The following is a 20,373-nucleotide window of genomic DNA, read 5'->3' on the forward strand; positions in this document are numbered from 1 at the left end:
TTCCCAATATCACAATTATTTTCAGCGCTGATAATACAAGGAGGCATTTCCCCGGCAGTGTGGACGGTAACTGTACCAAAGCAACCTGCTATAACTCGCTCACAAATTCCTCCACACTACGTGAATGCAATACATAAAGATACATTAGATTCCTCCGTCATGTGTTGGATTTATTATTTAAGCATTGACTTGTTCACTACTATTCCCACCATAGTCATCATGACTAAGTTTTCCATGTAAAAGGCAGACTGCGCTAAATTCCATACCTAATTATAGTGGAACCATCAGGGTAGAAGCAAGATTGTCATTAGCAGAATGTTGTGCATTTTATATTGGCCATTCAAATAAGAGGATTCCACAGTACTGCAATGCTGTTGTCATTTTCCAGCAGATTTGATATGACCTTCAGCTGTTTTAGTTACTGGGGAAGTAGGATTTATATAAAAGTTTTAATTCTATATTTTGCAAGGATTGTGTTGGTGGACAATCCAGATTGAATTGGAAACCTGAGGAAGCGTCCAGACTCGAAACATCATCTATGCATGTTCTCCAGAGTTGCTGCCTGACCCGTTGAGTTACTCCAACACTTTGAGAAAAAATTCAAACAAACAATAATAATGCAAATATAAAAATGTTTCCAAGTATGTGCAGTTCTGAGCTTATTTGGAGATTGTAGTGCTTAATAGCATGATGGGTGTTGGCAAGAAGCTGCTCATGAACCTGCCGTTACAGTTTTCAGGCTCCTATACTTCTTCCCGATGGCAAGGGTGGAGTGGGACTGATGATGTTGGCTACCTTTTTGAGGCAGTGACACCTGTAGATCGTTTATATGGTGGAGTGGTCAGTATCAGCTATGGACTGGGCTGTGTTCACCACTTTTTTTTAGCTATGTTACTTAGGAAAATCCTGAAAATTTTATAAGTTTCCAGCTTTTGCTTGCATTTAATGAAGCAATCTTCAATGATCTAAGCACACCCACCATCATTCCACGGGGAGCTATTCATTCAACTGTAAGCAACTGTGGAAACCACTGACAGGAGCAAGAATGCAAAACCAATTTGTAAATAAATCACGTTATGGCAGTTCATTGAACTTTGCTGCATTTCGACCAAGTGGCTCATCGCTTCCGAATTTGGAAATATACGATCAGAGATAACTTTTGAAAAACAGAGCTGCTCTTTGCTTTAAATGCACTAATCTCATGTGATTGTACAGTTGGGAACAGCTGAAAAATAGAAATAAAAACTAGAGACTGACTTTAGCTTGCTAGAGTATTTGTTTTTAACAGTGAATATAAATACATAAGTAGCCTGGGTTAGGAGAAAGTTAACATAGGGTAGGTTGGAACAAATAGCTGTTCGAAGGATCAATGTGATGAGTTAAATCCTGGTATTGGCAGAGTATGTGAATGGAACACAACACACATCCCAGATAAATATCTCATTTGGGATTATTGACATAATGGTGACTACAGGCTAACCACACTGGCCAGTTACCATTTAGGGGAAACCACCTTGCTGAGATGTTTTAGACAGATAACTCATTCTATTCACCTCCCATTCACCCAGTCAAACATCTCAGGAACAATGTGCAATGACAATGACAATGAACTTTGTAGATTGGTTTGCTGCTTGGATATGGTGGAATTTTTTTGCGTGGGAATGGGGCAGAGAGCCTCAACGTTTCTTTGCTGGGATGGAGAACTGCGACGCTGATCCTATGGCCCCATGAAGAAATGTTTCAACCTGAGCTCGTTCAAGAAGGACTCAAAAAGGCTTTTGGCACATTGACCTTCATCAGCCAGAGTATTGAGTATCACAGTTGTATAAGATGTTGGTCAGGCCACATTTAGTGTGTTGTGTTCAGTTCTGGGCACTGTGTAATAAGAAAGAGGTTGCCAAGCTGGGAAGTGTACAGAGAAGATTTACTGCGATGTTGCCAGGACTAGAGGGTCTGAGCTACAGGGAGAGGTTGAGGAGGCTGGGACTCTATTCCTTGGAGCGCAGGAGGATGAGGAGTGATCTTATAGAGGTGTATAAGATCATCAGAGAAATAGATTGGGTAGATGCACAGGGTCTCTTGCCCATAGTAGGTGAATTGAAGACCAGAGGACATAGGTTTAAGGTGAAGGGGGAAAAATTTAATAGGATCTTGGGGGGGGTAACTTTTTCACATTAAGGTTGGCGGATGTATGGAACAAGCAGAAACAGAGGAGAAATTGAAGGCAGAGACTATCCCAACATTTAAGAAAAAGTTAGACAGGTCCATGGATAGGACAGGTTTGGAGGGATATGGACCAAATGTTGGCAAGTGGGACTAGTGTAGCTGGGACATGTTGCCCGGCATCGGCAAGTTGGGCTGAAGGGTTTGTTTCCATACTGTATCACTCTATGACTTGCCTAACCTGCTCAGAGACCCATTATGTTCTCTCCATTCCCTCATCTTCTGCAGTGAAAATGGAGTTAAAGCTGGCTCAGGATGGAGGCAATTTGGAAATGGACCTGTTCCATTTTGATTTCAGATTCAGACTATCTCAATGTTTAGGAAACAATTAGACAGATACATGGAGAGGACAGGCTTGGAGGGATATGGGCCAAACGCAGGAGGTGGGACTAGCGAAGATGGGACATGTTGGCCGATGTGGGCTAGTTGGGCCGAAGGGCCTGTTTCCACGCTGCATGATTCTATGACTCTATTCCTTTAGAGTTTACTGGGGTGGAGAGGGTTAAAATTCTCTAGTGAATTCTCTAAACTGCCTGCTTTGAGATTGAGTCTGTGTGCACAGAACTATACATGTGCACAGCAGGCACAGTGATTTTACTGTTTATTCCATACATGATTTAGTGTGGGAGCCTCCCTGGAGAGATATGTTCTGCACGTGTCTGTGACTGTACTACTGGTTACAGATGTAACAAACCTCAGCTGTTGCTCTGTGCAGCCGGAATTCGGAGAATGGAAAATTCTAAAAGCTACAATTAGTTACACCGGAAACACTAACTCAACCTATCCTCGCTGAATAAGGTTTGCCCAAATCTGCGCATCTCTAACTACGTTGTGCGATTCCTGTCTGTCCTGCTGGGCAGTAGATTGTAAGCCGTTCGTTAATAGCAAGCTGATGGCTCAGATTTCCAAATTTGCTCCCAATCTGAAAGGTGTATGGATTTGCAGGATAATGGGCCACTGTAAATTGCCTCTGATGTGCAGGTAAGTGGTAGAATTTGGAGGGGTTGGGGGAGTTTGGAGGAAAGTGGAAGGAATACTTTACAAGGACGATTAGCGGGGGGAGAAAGGGATTGCTATACGAGCTAGCAGTGACACAATGGGCTGAACGGACTGCTACATCATAAGGAAATATGGAATTCTCATCTGTTTGTGGAGCGGAAGGCAATCTGTTAGGACATTCCCCCTGGTCTCACCTTTGGACACTATGATCTGCATTTCTACAGCTGATGTCAGCAACAGGATATCTCCTTTCACTGGAACTTCTACACTGGTCTCCATTCTTAACTTACACACACAGGCCTTCACACTGGCACTCACACTGAAGCAGCAGCTTTCTTCTACATTGCCACATACTCAACCTCCCTGTTCTTACACCCACTCCTTAAATAAACTGCACACTTCCCTTCAGCTGCTTGGCCCGGTTGACGAATCTCGCAGAAGAAGATGTAGAGGATGATACGAAGACGGAGAATATAGGACCAGAGGCCAAAACCTCAGAATAAAAGGACGTAGCTTTAAAAAGGAGATTTGGAGGAATTTCTTTAATCAGCGGGTGATGAATCTGCGGAATTCATTGTCGCAAACAGCTGTGAAGGCCAAGTCATTACTGTGTGGCGCTACTGTGTGCTACAATGGATCACATGGGCATTGTGAATCTTGATGGAAGCAGACACACAAAGAGGTTTATGCATTTCCTACATTTAACTTTGAACATTTTTGCATTTTACTGTAGACACTCCATGACTTATGCTGTAGGCGACTTGCGTTAACTCGCACTTACATAAACAATTCTGTACTCAGACCCTCGTGCAGGGCAGACAAGGCAGTTTGTCAATCCAAGTTTACATTGGGAACAAGCTGGCAATGGTGGTGTTGCTTTACCCACAGGGCCATGCGCTGCATAAAGTGCCCTGGATGCAGTTGGACGCCACTGCAAGGCAGTTAATACTCTCAGTGGGTTATTTTGGGCAGGGGATGGTGATTCTGATTCATGTAAGATCTGGCTTACGCAGGGTTTCACAGAATGTAACCCTTATGTATTCAAGAAGGAACTGCAGATGCTGGAAAATCTAAGGTACACAAAAAAGCTGGAGAAACTCAGCGGGTGCAGCAGCATCTATGGAGTGAAGGAAATGGGCAACGTTTCGGGCCAAAACCCTTCTTCAGACCCTTATGTAGGTGAGGAGTGTTTGTAATTGGGACATGTAAAGGTGCAGGCACTATGGAGATGTTTGCAAAGAATCCCTCTCCGTTTATTCAGATGTTCAGAGTTACAGAGGTCTGTTTGGGATCATAGAAACATAGAAATTAGGTGCAGGAGTAGGCCATTCGGCCCTTCGAGCCTGCACCGACATTCAATATGATCATGGCTGATCATCCAACTCAGTATCCCGTACCTGCCTTCTCTCCATACCCCCTGATCCCCTTAGCCACACGTGCCACACCTAACTCCCTCTTAAATATAGCCAATGAACTGGCCTCAACTACCCTCTGTGGCAGAGAGTTCCAGAGATTCACCACTCGTGATGGTTAGTGATCTAAGGGATCTGTAGTCTATTATCAGCACCAGCTACAGTCATTACTCTGAGTGACTGCACAAAGTAACTCCTGTGGGCAGGAGCATGCCCCACCCTCAGCCCACACCAATTTCACTGGGCTGTGTTCCAGACAAGCTTTTATATGCAACAGGGATAAAGCTGTGGAATCACACCGTATCCAGAATTAGAGAATTGATTTGTTTTTTGGGGGATGCTGTAAATCTTGGTCAGCCCAGAATAACTTCCCCGTTTGTGGTCAAAAACCAGGATACAGTGAGCAATGCCATTCTCATTTGTTGTAACATTATATAGATACCAGCTCCTTGTTCCACCTCAAATGTCATCCTATTTACGCTGGTGGCGAGGTGGAATATTGTAAGATGCAACACATAACCCAGTCTGGTCTAACAGTGTGCAATCCTTTTCAGATCAGGCCCCATCTGGGGGCACATATACTTTTTTCCCAGGATAGGGAAAATCAAGACCTGTTTAATCTCAGAGAGGAAAGATTTAATATGAACAGAGGGGCAAACTTTTCACTCAGAGGTGGTGAGTAGATGGAAATGAACTTCCAGAGGACAGAGGCCAGGTCAATGGATAGTTTCAAGGCAGAGATAGATTTTTGATTAGTACGGGTGTCAGGGGTTATGGGGAGAAGGCAGGAGAATGGGGTTAGGAGGGAGAGATAGATAGAACAGCCATGATTGAATGGTGGAGTAGACTTGATGGGGCAAATGGCCTAATTCTGCTCCTATCACATAAACATGAACTTATGAAGGATTTTTTTTAGGGCAGGTGTGACAACATTAAAAGACACCTGGACATGAATAGAATAGGTTTAGAGGGATATTGGCCATAGGTGGGTAAATGCGACTAGCTTGCATGGGGCATCTTGGTCAGCATGAACAAGTTGGACCGAAGGGCCTGCTCCTCTGCTGTATGACTCTACTGTATGAGGAGGCACAGTTTCAATTACACTCAGGAACCAAGCAGCCAAAGGGTTTCAGCCAACATCTAAACAGCATGTTAACAAGCATTCTGTGTAAAGGACCCTATTGGGAGTCATTTAGTTGATTTCTTATTTCCATGAAATTAGAAGCCTCATTATAACGGCATGTAATTGCTGTTTTCATAATACCACAAAAAAAGGCTAATTGCGAGGAATATGGCAGCAATCTCTGCCTTAGATCTGCTGGGGGAACTCAGCGGGTCTGAGAGAATCTGTGGAGGGAAATTAACAAATTGTAACCCTTCTTCAAGACTGGAAGATGACCTTGAAGAAGGGTCCCGACTTGAAACGCCATCGCCTCCATAGATGCTGCCTGAAATGCTGAGGTTGCAGGTAGGTCTTGCAAAATATTCCAGCGTCTGCAGTCTCTTGTGACTCTGCCTGAGACGGTTTAGCTTGTGCAACAATCCTTCCTTTTTATTTCCTGGGTTTGGATTGCTTCACGAAAGGAATGTCGTGTGTTTGATTTTTAATGTGAAAAATGAATTGGTCTGATCCCCACCTTCTGTTTAATTGTTTTGACTGGAAAAGCAATAGAGGAGGTGTACTTGTCGTTAAGTAAAAATGCATGCGTGGGAGTGTATTACTGGCAAGATGAGAAGAGTAACAAGGGAATGAACAGTTAGGCAAGCATTCCAGTACTAACACTACATCTTCCACGGTGCACTAATGCTGCTTTTCTTATTCTTCCAGTTATTTGGGCATTTTATAATTGTGAGAGGGGATTTGTATCATGAATATCGAGACTTTATAAAATCTCGCACTAGAAAACAGGTGGAGATTGTAAAATAACCATCTGAGAATGGTTTTCAAGCTTTTTATATCAAGGCCAATTTGGGAGGCACTTTAGAATAAAGATACAAGATACATTTATTTGTCACATGCACCAGTTGGTACAGTGAAATGTGAGGTCACCATGCAGCTATTCAAATAAAAAAAGAACACAACACACGATAGACTCCAACATAAAACATCCCCACACAGCAGAATCAAAGTTTCTCACTGTGAGGGAAGGCACCAAAGTCAGTCCTCTTCCTCTGATGTTCTTGATGTTCTCCCCTGGTCGGGGCCTCCCGAGCCCTCCGCAGTTGCCGCTATGGGCGGCCCGCTGCTCAGGCCCGCTCGCCGAGATGATGGCACTCCGACGTCGCAACGGGAGGACAGCAAAGACATCAGTGTCCTCTGATGTCCTTGCTGTCATTAAAGTCTCACACTGTTTACATATTGTTGCATGTTGGATAGGTACACAGGAAAAGGCAAAGATGTTCGCTGTTCCTGAATAATGAAACAGCCTCATTATGTATATTTAAGCTGCATTAGTGGGTTGTAACATAGTCTGAGTTTGTAAGCAGTTTATTATTTAAGAACTCGTGATTCCAGGTTGTGTGCTTGAAGAGATATTCTGCCTTGATTTCTTCCTGTGGGTAAAAGACTGCATCTACCTTATCTATTTCCCTTACGGTCTTATACAGCTCGATAAGATCACCCCCCAGTCTCCTGTGCTCCAAGGAATAGAGTCCTAACCTGCCCAAGAACTCTCTGTAGCTCAGGCAGTCAAGTCCTGGCAACATCCTGATAAATCTGCTCTGCCCTCTTACCAGCTGAACACCATTGTTCCGTTGGCAGGGTGAATAAAATTGAACACACAACTCCAAATGCGGCCTCACCAACATCTTGGAAAAATGTAACATAACATCCCAACTTCTATACTCAGTACTCTGACTGATGATGGCCAATGTACTGAAAGCCTTCATGACCACCTTTGCCACCTGTGAGGCAACTTTCAAGGTGTTATGTACCTACACTACTAGATCCCTCTGCTCTACACACTTCACAGGGCCTTTCCATTCACTGTGATCCTGCCCTGGATTGATTTCCCAAAATGCAACATACCGCACCTCTGCATAAAACTTAATTAAAAACATTCCTCTACTTACTTGCCCAACAGATCAAGATTGTGCTGTAATTTGTAATGTGACAACCATCTTCGCTATCTGCAATACCACCTACATTAGAATCATCTGCAAACTTATTAACCATACCTTGGACGATCTAGGTCAAATCATTGATATAAACCACAAGCAGCAATGGGCCCAGCACATGATCCCTGAGGCACATCACTAGTCACAGGCCTCCAATCCATCCAAAAAACAACCTTCCACCAACACCCTCTGCTTCCTTCCATGAAGCCATTTCTCTGTCCAGTCGGCTAGCTCTCCCTGTATCCCATACAATCAAACGTTCCAGAGCAGCCTACCATGCAGAACCTTATCAAATACCTTGCTGAAGCCCATATAGACGATGCCTATAGCTTTACTCTCATCAACATTTTTGGTTACTCCTTAAAAAGACTCAATCAGATTCGTAAGACATAAATCTTTTTCAAGGTTATTCCTGAAAATGCTTTGTTAATTTCTGGATGGAAATACAAAGTTAAGTAAAAGCTGATCATTTTCAACCATTGCTTAGTTTAGTTAATTTTCCAAATCCATACAAGTAAAAAAAAAAGTAAATAAGACTCTATTGTATTATATTGCTTCATTTATGCTGCTCCAAGGTATTATTGAGGTACTGACTACATGAATATAATCAAATGATCGGCCACTGAACGGCAATGTGTCTTGCAAGTAACATGAATGCAGAGTTAGATGGTACATTATAATGAACTTAATTTATGTTATTTTTGTAATACTCAGAGAACCATAAATGATGTACAGTATATTGTTCCATAACTGACAACATAGCTGGATTGTAGCAAGGATGCCTGAGAGTCATCAATTACAAGTGATCTATTGCTGATGTGTATCAGACAGAGCCTGAACAATGGGCGTACTATACATAGCTTCTGAAACCCAGTCTGACATAGTTCAGTAAGTACTGGTCTGAAGAATCTTAAGGAGAGTACATATACAGTTGGTGATTCTGCCTTGCTTTCAGTACCTGGCGTACTTAGCAGGGGTGGCTTGCAAATACAGTTGTATCAGAAGCATTTTTGTTGCACAAGCTCAACAAAGGCGGTTCAAATGGTACCCCAAATGTGAACCCAAAGATGAGTTTAGTTGCAACTCGTTGCAAACGGTGGATTTGGGAAACGGATAAAAGGTGAAAGATCTCTTTGGGCAGCACAGTGGCACAGCTGGTAAAGCAGCTGCCTAAAAGTGCCAGAGACCCCAGTTTGATCCTGACTTCGGGTGCTGCCATTTACATGCTCCCCCTGTGACCGCGTGGGTTTTCTCCAGATGGTCAGGATTCCTCCCACATCCCAATGGATATGGCATGCCGGTTTGTAGGTTAATTGGCCTCCGTAAATTGCCTCTAGTGTGTCGGGAATGTATGTGAAAGTGGGATAACATAGAACGTGTTAGTGTGAACGAATGATCGATGGTCGGTGTGGAATCAATGGGCCGAAAGGCCTGTTTCCATGCTTTATCTTTCAATCAATTCATTCAAAGATCTCAATCCAGGAATGTCAAATATTTCTGTCTATCAAAAACAGATTTATCATAAACTCGTGGAACAATTTCAGCCCAAGCAGTTTGTTTACATCCTCTCAGCACTCTGTAGAACACTTTAAGCTGTCCTATTCCCATGCTTTTGCACTTGGACTTTTAAACTATTCCCCCCCCCCCCCTAACCCCCCCCCCCCCCCCCCCCCCCCCCCCCCCCCCCCCCATGCCAATCAACGTCATTTTGAAAAACCCAATTCATTTTGTTTCCACCATCTTTACCATAACCACTTACAGTGTAAAAGTTCCCTGTATCCTCTGTTTAAATCTGTGAACATTGGTGTGAAACCATTCACTAATGGGAACAATCTTCCTCTATTTGAACCCATCGCCTTTATCAAATCTCTCATCCTCCTTTGCTTAAAGGATAATACCTCCCAACTTCACCAACTACTATAGCAATCCATCAACCCTGGAACCATTCCAGGAAATCTGTTCTGCAGCCTTGCTAGCACCTTCACCACCTCCTTACAATGTGGTTGTCTAAATTGAGCTCAGTACTTCGGCTGTAATAACAGTTCAGCACAACTCCCTGCTTTTGTGCTCTATGCCTCTGCAAATGAGGGGTATAATGTCAGCAAGGTTACGTTAACTGGCAAATCATCCAGAGACCTGAACTAATGAACTGGAGATATCAGCGCAAAGCTTGCCCGAATGTGCCTGTAAGGCTGCAGCGAGCAAGACTTTCATTGTTCCAGTTCGTTTCTGGTGAATGTGACAAATAAACCAGAAATCCTTGGGTTCTTTGGCCTTCCAGGTCCATGCCAGCCTTTTTCCCCATCTATACCAATCCCAATTGCCCACATTAAGTCCATATCCTTTTATGTCTGGCCTATTCAAGTGCCTGCCTGCACGCCTCTGGTATGTAGATATCTCACCACCCCGACCGGCAGCGACTTCCAGCTATCCGCTACTCACTGCATAAAAGTTATTCTCTTCTGATCCCCATTAAAACTCTTTCCTCTTGTCTTGAATCGAAACTCTTTTGTTTTTGATACCGCTCCCATAGGAAAAAAGATTCCGACAATCATTCCTGACTGCAATCTTTTTAGGTTCAGAGACACAGCACGGAAATAGGCCCGCCGTGTCCGCGCCGACTAGCGATCCCCGTACACCAACACTATCCTACATGCACTAGGGACAATTCGCAATTATACCAAGCCAATTAACCGACGAATCGACACATCATTGGAGTGTGGGAGGAAACCGGAGATCGCGGAGAAAACCTACGCAGGGGGGAGAACATATAAATTCCCTACGGACAAGCGCCCGTAGTCAGGATCGAACCCGGGTCTCTGGCGCTGCAAGGCAGTAACTCTACCGCTGTGCCACCATGCCGCACGCCATAGTTTTTTTCATACCTCTATCAGGTTAACAAGGCAGGTTTATATAATTTCTCCCTATAACAGAAGTCCTCCAATCCAGGCAATATGCTGATGAATCTCCCCTGCTCTCTCTGCAGGGATCATACTCCTATTCCATACAAATGTAATTGATTTTACAAAATACAGCAGAGAAGGCGTATATTTTTTATGCTGGTGCAAATTCTCTGGACATCATATTCCACTCACCCTGAATCTGTGTTTGTGTTGGTGAGCTGAAGTGGGTGGGAACACTCAGAGGACGGGGACTGGGATTAGATGGACCGACCCTCATTGCCGTTTGCCGATAGCGTTCCAATTCGCTCAAGCGGTCTGAGAAAATGGTGCCAGGTTTTGCCTGGTCTTCAAGCTTTTGCCTGTGCCCTGCAATCAAAGAAAATATTGTAAATGAAAGATGTAGACACAAGGAACTGCGGATGCTGGTTTTCAAAAAAAAGATTTTTAAAAGTGTTGGATCGACACAGCGGGTCAGGCAACATCTATGGAGACCATGGACAGGTGTTGTTTTGGGTCGGGTCCCTTCTTCTAACGAATAAAGAGTTGCAGAAGGATCTTGACCCGAAACGTCACCTATCCATGCCCTCCAGAGATGCTGCCTGACCCGCTGAATAATCCCAGCACTTTGTCTTTTTAATAATAAATGAAAACTGTTTTAGCTTTTTCACTTTTCGTTCCAGTGTGTCCAACTGTCCTTTGTCTCATCTATTGAATATCCCTTTAGTTATGAACACGTTAATAAATACATCTTTGGAAAGGAAAGGATATATAGTTATAATTGGTTAAAGGGCAGGGTTGTAGGTGGAGATTGAGTGAGTCAATTATGATCCATCCCTTGGTGCACTAGATATCAGAGATATAAATAACAGAGGTTTTGTTGCATTCATTAGAACAAAACAAGATTGATGCTGCCTGTCCCGCTGAGTTACTCCAGCATTTTTGAGTCTGTCTTCAATTTAAACCAGCATCTGCAGTTCTTTCCTACACAAAATTGATCTGGCTTCATTCTGCAGTGTGTGACAATCTTACCATTTAAAATGGCTACTTTGCTATAGTTCTTTGCGACAGTACTGTCTGTGGTAGGGTGGAGACTGAGGTTGGTGTGGCATTAACAAACACCTCCCTCTGCTGGTTAAGGAGAGCACTGATGCAACTTTACAACGAAGGCTGACAAAGCCCTTCCATGTGACTTCAGAACCAAGTGGCTTCAGAACATTGTGATGTGCAGTTTATAACATGTTGGTTATGAGCACCTCAGGACTGGCATGATGATTCTACACAAACTAAACACTGTTTATACTCTTCTATCTATCTTTGATCAGCACTTCTCAACATAACTGATTTCTTAAATAAAGATCTATGTACATGTAACATTCAATCAACATAACTGTGATTACCCAATCAGGAATTATTTTCTTCAATTCTCTAAGTCCCAATATTATGTTGGCTTTGTAGGCTGTATTTTTAGATCAAATGAAAATTGTATCCAATTTCTTAAATGCATTGTAGAAAAGTGTTTTACTTGCTTTTAGTTTTAAATAATTACCAATACAAATAATCGGCATCTGTACGGATGTTAAAAGGGAAAAATTGCACAGCATGTGCACACTAAAGGAGGAGGTACAAACTGGTCTAATTTTGGACAAAAATCCTCTGAGATACCTCGTTGCCCACAGAAAGTGTTTTCTTCTAAAAGGCAACAATTGTTATATCCCATAGCTAAGCTTCCCATATATCCCATTGTACAACATAGTAAACCATTCTCATGAGATACCCAAGTCTAAATATGTTTCCTGTTTTTCCATGACTGTTCATAAGTCACAGCGCCTGAGAACAATATAATACCCCATCTCCCGAAACCACTGATAGATTCTCTAGTTTTGTAAACTTTCCATAAAGCCTATTCTGTTAGGCCCGCTGGTAAGTTAAAGCTGCAGAATCAACCACAAAACATTTGGATCAGGCCTACATACTTTGGAGCTTAACAAGAAGACTAAGAGCAGTCGAGCATCGTCCAGAGTTACCAATTAGTGCTTCGGTTTTAGTTATTGAGTAGTGGATTGTATTGATTATCATTGTATTGATGTCACCAACTAAAGAATGATTCATAACTGGAAGTACTTGGTTGAATTTCCAGAGTGACCCACTTTGACCTGGAAATGGATGCAAACAAAGCTTTTCAAGCCCTTTTCCCCTCATAGAGTCATCGAGTCATCTGGCCTGGAAACAGGCCCTTTGGCCCACTTCGCCCATGCTGACCAAAATGGCCCACGTCCACTAGTCCCAGCCTGGCTGCTGTAGTCCCATATCGCTCTAAACCCATCCTATCCAGGTACCCGTCTAAATGTTTTTTAAACATTGCGATAATACCTGCCTCAACTACCTCCTCTGGCAGCTTGTTCCATACCCTTACTACCCTTAAAAAAAGTTACTTATTTGCCCTCACATTCGGGAAGATGCCCATCAGTTGTTCCCAGTTGGTTGTTCATGGCTTAGCTAATCTGAGTTATGGGCAAAATGGAGATAGCAACATGAATGCTACATGCTGCTCAATGCAGGGATTATTCCAAAAGCAGTGCCTTCCGAACAACTGGACCTGCATCATTCAATCTATCCTAGAAATAGACTCGATCCTGAAGGAGCTAGACTTTGCTCCACTAAGTGTGAAAAGGCACACCTTCAGATTCAGGGGCAGTTTCTTCCCAGCTGTTATCAGGCAACTGATTCAATCTACCACAACTAGAGAGTAATCCTGAACTATGATCTACCTCATTGGTAACCCTCGGACTATCTTTGATTGGACTTTACTGGCTTTACCTTGCACTAAATGTTATTCCCTTATCATGTACCGAAACACAAGTAAATAGCTTGATTGTAATCACGTATTGTCTTTTCGCTGACTGGTTAGCATGCAAGATTTCACTGTGCCTCGGTGACATGACGATAAACTAAATAAACTAAACTAAACGCTGCAGCACATACCATAGATGCCGGGCACAATATTGCCTGGGTTTGAACATATTTGGCAGCAGTGAAGCTGTTACGCCAGGATCATTGCTGGCAAAAGCTGTGTCTTATCTTTACGTGGCTGAGAGATGAAAAGCAACAGAAATGTCTTCAAAAAATTATTGTACTGTAAATGGGCGCCAGTGTGTGCAATAAAAGCTTTCATTGACAGCCTTTAAACAATCTGCTCGAATCTCACTGTACTTTCCTGCCCATCCTTAAAGTTAAGCAAGGGAACAGCCAGAGGAAAGTGTAAATTGATAATTAATGTTCAGACGAATCAGTCTGGGCATGAGATGAAATTAAGTATTTATACTAATCCAAACTTGCAAGCCTTAATATATTGGCAATCATAACATCGTTTCATTTGAATTGGCTCTGCCAGTAGTGATTTGAAATGTTACATATCAATTTAAGAAAAAATGCTTCTTCTAAGTGACAGTAAGGCTTCAGCAGTAAGAGTTCAGAAATATAAACAACTTCTGCAGTTGTGCAGGGCCCTGGTGAAACCACATCTGGAGTATTGTGTGTAGTTTTGGTCTCATAATTTGAGGAAGTACATCCTTGCTATTGAGGGAGTTCAGCGTAGGTTCACGAGGTTAATCCCTGGGATGGCAGGACTGTCATATGAGGATAGATTGGAAAGACTGGGCTTGTATTCACTGGAGTTTGGAAGGATTAGAGAGGATCTTATAGAAATGTATAAAATTATAAAAGGACTGGACAAACTAGATGCAGGAAAAATGCCCCCAAATTTGGGGGAGTCCAGAACCAAGGGCCACAGTCTAAGAATAAAGGGGAGGCCATTTAAAACTGAGATGAGAACAAACTTTTTCATGCAGAGAGTTGTGAATTTGTGGAATTCTCCGCCACAGAAGGCAGCGGAGGCCAATTCACTGGATGAATTTAAAAGAGAGCTAGATAGAGCTCTAAGGGCTAGTGGAATCAAAGGATATGGGGAGAAGGCAGGCACGGGTTACTGATTGTGGATGATCAGCCATGATCACAATGAATGGCGGTGCTGGCTCGAAGGGCCAAATGGCCTCCTCATGCACCTATTTTCTATGTTTTATGTTTCTATGTAATGGCTATATTCACAAGTAAAGTGGAGTAACTCTTTATCTGACAGGTCACAGTATTTGCCTATGCAACGCTCCTTGCAATTCAAAGTAATTCATTGTGCGGGATGCTTGAAAGTTCCTCATATGACATGATGCGACATAACTGCAAATGTTATAAATGCTAATGTGATGAATTTCTGACTGCATCCCGAGGATGCAGCATGCAGGACAGATGTTCCAAGATGCAGGACAGAATGCCACAGGAGATCCATCTTCCCCGTGGCTATCAAACTGTACAACTCCTCCCCCTTCTGTCGTGGAGTAGACTGAGACTGTGGCTGACTCCCCTTCCCCCAACCCTCCTCCCCAATCCTTTCCCCTCGTCACTTTAATTCCATGTTTCATGCACTTTGTGTTTTATGACTGTTGGCAGTCAATTTCCCTCCTGGGATCAATAAAGTTTTATCATATCGTATCGTATCGAATAGAATCTCGGTTTTTATTTGGGAGAAAAGCAAACTGCTGGAGGAACTTGAGCAAAATACAAATTTCTGGAAGAACTCGGTGGATCAAGCAGCATCTCTGGAGGGAAATGGACAGCACCATTTCAGGTCAGAACACTTCTTTAAATCTTGAAGAAGGGCACAGATCTGAAACGTCTTTGGTCCATTTCCCTTCAAAGATGCTCCCTGACCTCCTGTGTTCCGCCAAGAGTTTTTTTTGCTCAGAATTACAGCAGCTACAGTCTCCTGTGGATCTGTTTTTATTTGTCTTCTCATATCACAGCATGCATCGTGCTCTGTGCTTTAAGGTCATCTTAGAAATGTAACAGTGGTGCTGCGGTAGAGTTGCTGCTATTACAACGCCAGAGATCCGGGTTCGAAACTGTGTGTACGTTCTCCCTGTTGCCACATGGGCTTTCTCTGGGTGATCTGGATTTCTCCCACATTCCGAAGACCTGCAAGTTTGTAGGCTATTAGAATTCCGTAAACAGCTCCTAGTGTGTAGGATGCAAGACTGAGATAACGTACAACTAGTGCATGGGTGATCGTTGGTTGGCGTGGACTCTGTGAGCCCCAAGGGCCTGTTTCCACGCTGTGTCTCCAAACTGAACTGAACCTGTATTTCATTTTCTATTATCAAGCAACAGGTTCTAGAGATCTGAGAATATACAGCGAGTGCAACTTCACACCGTTTTGTGGATACAGTGGGCTGGTGCTTCTTGGTCATTTTGCTTTGAAGATCGTAAGCACAAAAGGCACAAAGAACAGTCTTTGACTGGAACCATTAAGCACAGAGAAGAGCAGTGTAAAATACAGGCAATCAGTTTGTTCCCTGAATTAACCCTTCATGCATTACTTTGTTGCAATAAAGTAATATAGCTTATGGATAGACATAAAGTGCTGGCGTAACTCAGTGTGTCAGGCAGCATCTCTGGAGAAAAAGGATGGGTGCCAAACGGTCCCGACCTGAAACATCACCCATCCTTTTCTCCAGAGATGCTGCCTGAATGAGCTACTTCAGCACTTTGTGTCTATAAACCAACATCTGCAGTTCCCTCCCAAACAAAGCTCATAGTTGGGGTTTTATTTTGTTTTATCTGGGACGATTGTGCTTTAGCAAAGTGGTAATGACATTTACATTTAATTACCTTCAAAACAACCAGCAACAACATTAACCATAAAAAATACACACTGAGGTGTACATTGGTCTAAACACAGAATCAAAGCTGCAGCCTTGATATCACTGGGCTGAAGCTACAGCCTTGATATCACTGGGCTAAAGCTTGAAAACAATAGCAACAAAGACACCTAATAAGACAGACTATTCTAATGAAGAGCAGATCCTGAAGGCTAATCAACTGTGCAGAACTGCAGAAGTTCACAGAGGTACAAGGCTGCAGGACACTTCTGGTGTGTGTGTGTGTGTGTATAAGGAAATGTTTCCACCTGGCACTATTTCTGCTATTCCAGGAGAGTGACGTGGAGTGATGACTGTGTCTGGAGGAAAATGCCTTGTCTCCATTATATCCTTCCATTCAATGGTCTAGCTGAGATGGATTTGAAAACTGCAGTTCTCCAGTCGGGACGTTATATCCTCAGTCAGACGCCCACTGCATTGGCACCAGGACTCTCCATAAAGCACAGTGTGTGTGGTTTGATTCAAGATTCAACAACAGTTGTTCTTTGGTCCACTATTAATAGAAATTGGCCCTTTTTTATTGCACTTGATTTCGTGACAGGATATCAGGAATCTTAGTATGAAGACTTGCTTTCCAGTGAGTGTAGCCACCACCCCAACAACAAAGAAAACCTTTTGGTTCCTCAATCTAAAATAGAAGTCAACTCATTTCTGACACATGCCCGTATTTCCAGCACCGAGGAGGAGTAGCCTCACCTAAAATAGGGATGAGGTCATATTTGCACAGCAGCAAGAAGCTGTGTATATGCAGCAAATAGAAAAAGTAGATTAAAAAAAGTGTTCTGACTTCTATTGCCAAATTCTAACCAATATGTTAACAGTTGCACCCTTCCACTTGGCCATTTTTTGTAACTTTGCACCATTAGTGCATTGTTTTTTTTTTAAATGTATTCGGGAGTTTTTTCAGTTCAGTTTTAGAAATAAAAATGCTGCAAACACAGATGCCCAGCTCATAATTGAACACAAGCAAAAGCCACAAGACCCAGCATAAACAGCCAGAGAAATATTTAGGAGGGAACAGACTCTTCCAGCGACTAACAGAGGCAGTCACAGATAGATTATTATTCACATGTTTGAAGTTGGCCTGCTTGCGCCATTTGGAAAAGGATCCAGTCACGCCAAGTCTTCGCCTTGGCTGCTCCCTGCACTGCTTAAACACTGTAGCTACTGTCTGCTCCGCACAATGTTCCAAATATCAACGTTTAAAACGAAACCCGCCCAAAGCCAAAGTGTCTGCGCTTCAGTCAGTAATTTTTTACCAGCTTTAACAAAAATAGGGCAAGAAAAAAAAAAGAATTGCTCCAACACTACAATAATTCATATTGCTTAAGGTTGAATTACACTTGTGATAAATTGGCTGCCTCTAAAGGCGCAAAGAAAATATCCATTTAAAGGGAAATAGGCTGGCTGGCATCCAGTTGGCAGAAGGATGTCAACTGCTGAAGTCTGAGAGATTTGGACTCCCTTTAGTCAGAACAGTGGGAGAAATGTTCATTAAAGGCCTGATGTTGATTATGTAAAGGTAAAGTTTCCACAAGTCCAGAACTACACAGAAGGCAAAGGCGGAAGCATAATAGTCAGTTTTATAACGCACCGATTACATTCTGTTCTGTTGAGAGTCTGTGGCAGCCAGATGAACTATTTATATCATAGTCGTAATGGGTTTTTTCATGCTGAGGAAAAAAAGGAACCTGCTTCAAGCAGCTGAATGGCTAATAGCACACTGCTATGTTCTTAGAGCCTACCCATTACATGCTTCCCCATAAACAGCCACTGCACGCTTTAAGAATGTGCATGGAGTTGCTTAACTGTTTCCAAGCCACATGTTGCAGTCATGTAGCACGCCTGTGGTAACTTGTCCCATAGCAAACATCAGCCATATGTACCGCAAACAAATGCAAAGCACTGCAGATGCTGGAAACCTGAAAATATGAGTACCTGAGTATATGACTACATATACTCAGCAGGTCAGGCAACATTTGTGGTGAGCACAAGCATGTAAGATATCAAAGCAGAAGCTTGCTTTTGATGACTCTAATGACTACATACCTTTCAATAAGATCATGGCCATTTCTTTACCTCAATATCACTTTCCTGCACAAACCCAATATTCCTTGAATTCCCAAATCATTTAAAAAAAAAATAATTCCTGTTTGAATATATTCAGTGGTTGAAACTCTCAAATGGAATATTCCAAAGCTTCACTATTCTCCGAAGAATTTTCTTCTCAGCTTTACCCTGGTTGTTGAGACTGTGTTTCTCAGCATCGCAGCTGGCAAAATGACCACCTCCACATCTATTCTTTCAAGTGTATAGAATTTTGAGTTTTGAAAAAAGGAAGAAATACTGAGGAGTGAAACGACGCAAAGTGAATCTCATTGCTATGTGAATCTCCTTCATTGCAGTTGAACAATTCCTATTTAATAGCATACATCTTACAGCCTGATGCCTGGGGCAGTTTCTTACACGTGGTAACACAACCATGAGCTGTAACTTTACTTTCCTGTGGTGCAGTCTTTCTATGTACATTAGTATGTGCAAACCAAGTAAATACTGGAGGTAACACCCACTGCTACTTTTTCTTAATGTCAACAAGTGCTGAATAATGGAACTACTATTAATAAGTGAGGAAGGTTTCAAAGGATACAATGGGATAAGTTGAAAAGTTGGGCGTAGAAATGGCAGATGGAATTTAATTTGGATAAATGTGAAGTAGTGCAGTTTGGGAAATCAAATGCAAGAGGCAAGTGTACGTAAATAGCAAGACTCTTCAGAGTAATGATATACAAAGGGATCGAGGTACAAGTTCAGAGTTCCCTGCAAGTGGATAGAGTGCTATAAAAGATATGTGATATGCTTAGATCTAGGTTGGTCAAACACTGACGATAAAAGTTGGGAAGTCACGTTGCAGCTTATAATTCTTTGGTTTGGCCACATATGGAGTACAATTCTGGACACCACTCAATAGAAAGGATATAGGGACTTTGGAGAGGGTGCAGAGGTTTACCAGGATGTTCCCTGGATTAGAAAGGTGGTACAAACGGATTGTTTTCTCTGCAGCATTGAAGGCTGAGGGATGGCCTGATAGAAGTATACAGAATTCTGAAAGGCATAGATAGTGTGGACAGTCAGAGTCTTTTTTGCCAGGGTGGAAATTTCAAATACCAGAGGGCATAGGTTTGTGAGAAGGGAGTGGTTTAATGGGGATTTGAGAGACAAGGTGTGTGCCTGGAATATACTGCCAGGTGAGGTGGCAGAAGCAAATATAATAGCGACATTTACATGGCTTTTGCATGGACACATGAAGAGGCAGAGACGAGAAAAGTACAGACCATGTACAGACAAATAATATTCATGAAATTTGGCATCATGGTCAATGCAGACATAGTGATCTGAAGGGCCAATTTCTGTGCTGCATTTATCTATATACTATGTGTTCTATGTAATAAGGGCTGGTTATTTAATGGATATTGACACATTGGACACCTGTATCGTGCTAGAGTGCGCCTGAGATTCAGGGCATGCCTGATATCAACTTATGTCTTCTTTTTGCCCAATGGCCTATCTGCCTCTGGTGGTAGGGCGGCATGGTGGCGCAGCAGTAGAGTTGCTGCCTCACAGCACTTGCAGAGCAAGAGTCCCGGGTTCGATCCTGTCTATTGATGCTCTGTATGGAGTTTGTACATTCTCCCCATGACCGCGTGAGATTCTTCCGAGATCTTCGCTTTCCTCCCACACTCCACACGTACAGGTTTGTAGGTTAATTGGCTTGGTATAAGTGTAAATTGTCCTTAGATTGACACAAAATGCCGGAATAGTCTGAAGAAGGGTCTCGACCCGAAACATCACCAATTCCTTCTCTCCAGAAATGCTACCTGTCCTGCTGAGTTACTCCAGCATTTTGTGTCTATTTTGGGTTTAAACCAGCATCTGCAGCTTCTTCCTACCCAT

At 42.7% G+C, this 20,373-nt stretch overlaps 1 protein-coding gene across 3 annotated transcripts in view; it reads right to left on the reverse strand.

The window, feature by feature from the left end:
- Positions 1-20,373, reverse strand: part of runx3 (RUNX family transcription factor 3) — a 173,892-nt gene that overhangs the window by 11,561 nt on the left and 141,958 nt on the right. For 2 of the 3 annotated variants that reach the window (XM_055656319.1, XM_055656320.1), the window contains one exon: positions 10,847-11,020. The exons of the other annotated variant lie outside the window; for it this stretch is intronic. In XM_055656319.1, the coding sequence (XP_055512294.1) occupies positions 10,847-11,020 (174 nt within the window). The remainder of the gene's footprint in view (positions 1-10,846; positions 11,021-20,373) is intronic. 3 annotated transcript variants of the gene reach the window in all.

The sequence above is a fragment of the Leucoraja erinacea genome, chromosome 26 (genome assembly GCF_028641065.1).
Source record: "Leucoraja erinacea ecotype New England chromosome 26, Leri_hhj_1, whole genome shotgun sequence".
NCBI lineage: Eukaryota > Metazoa > Chordata > Chondrichthyes > Rajiformes > Rajidae > Leucoraja > Leucoraja erinaceus.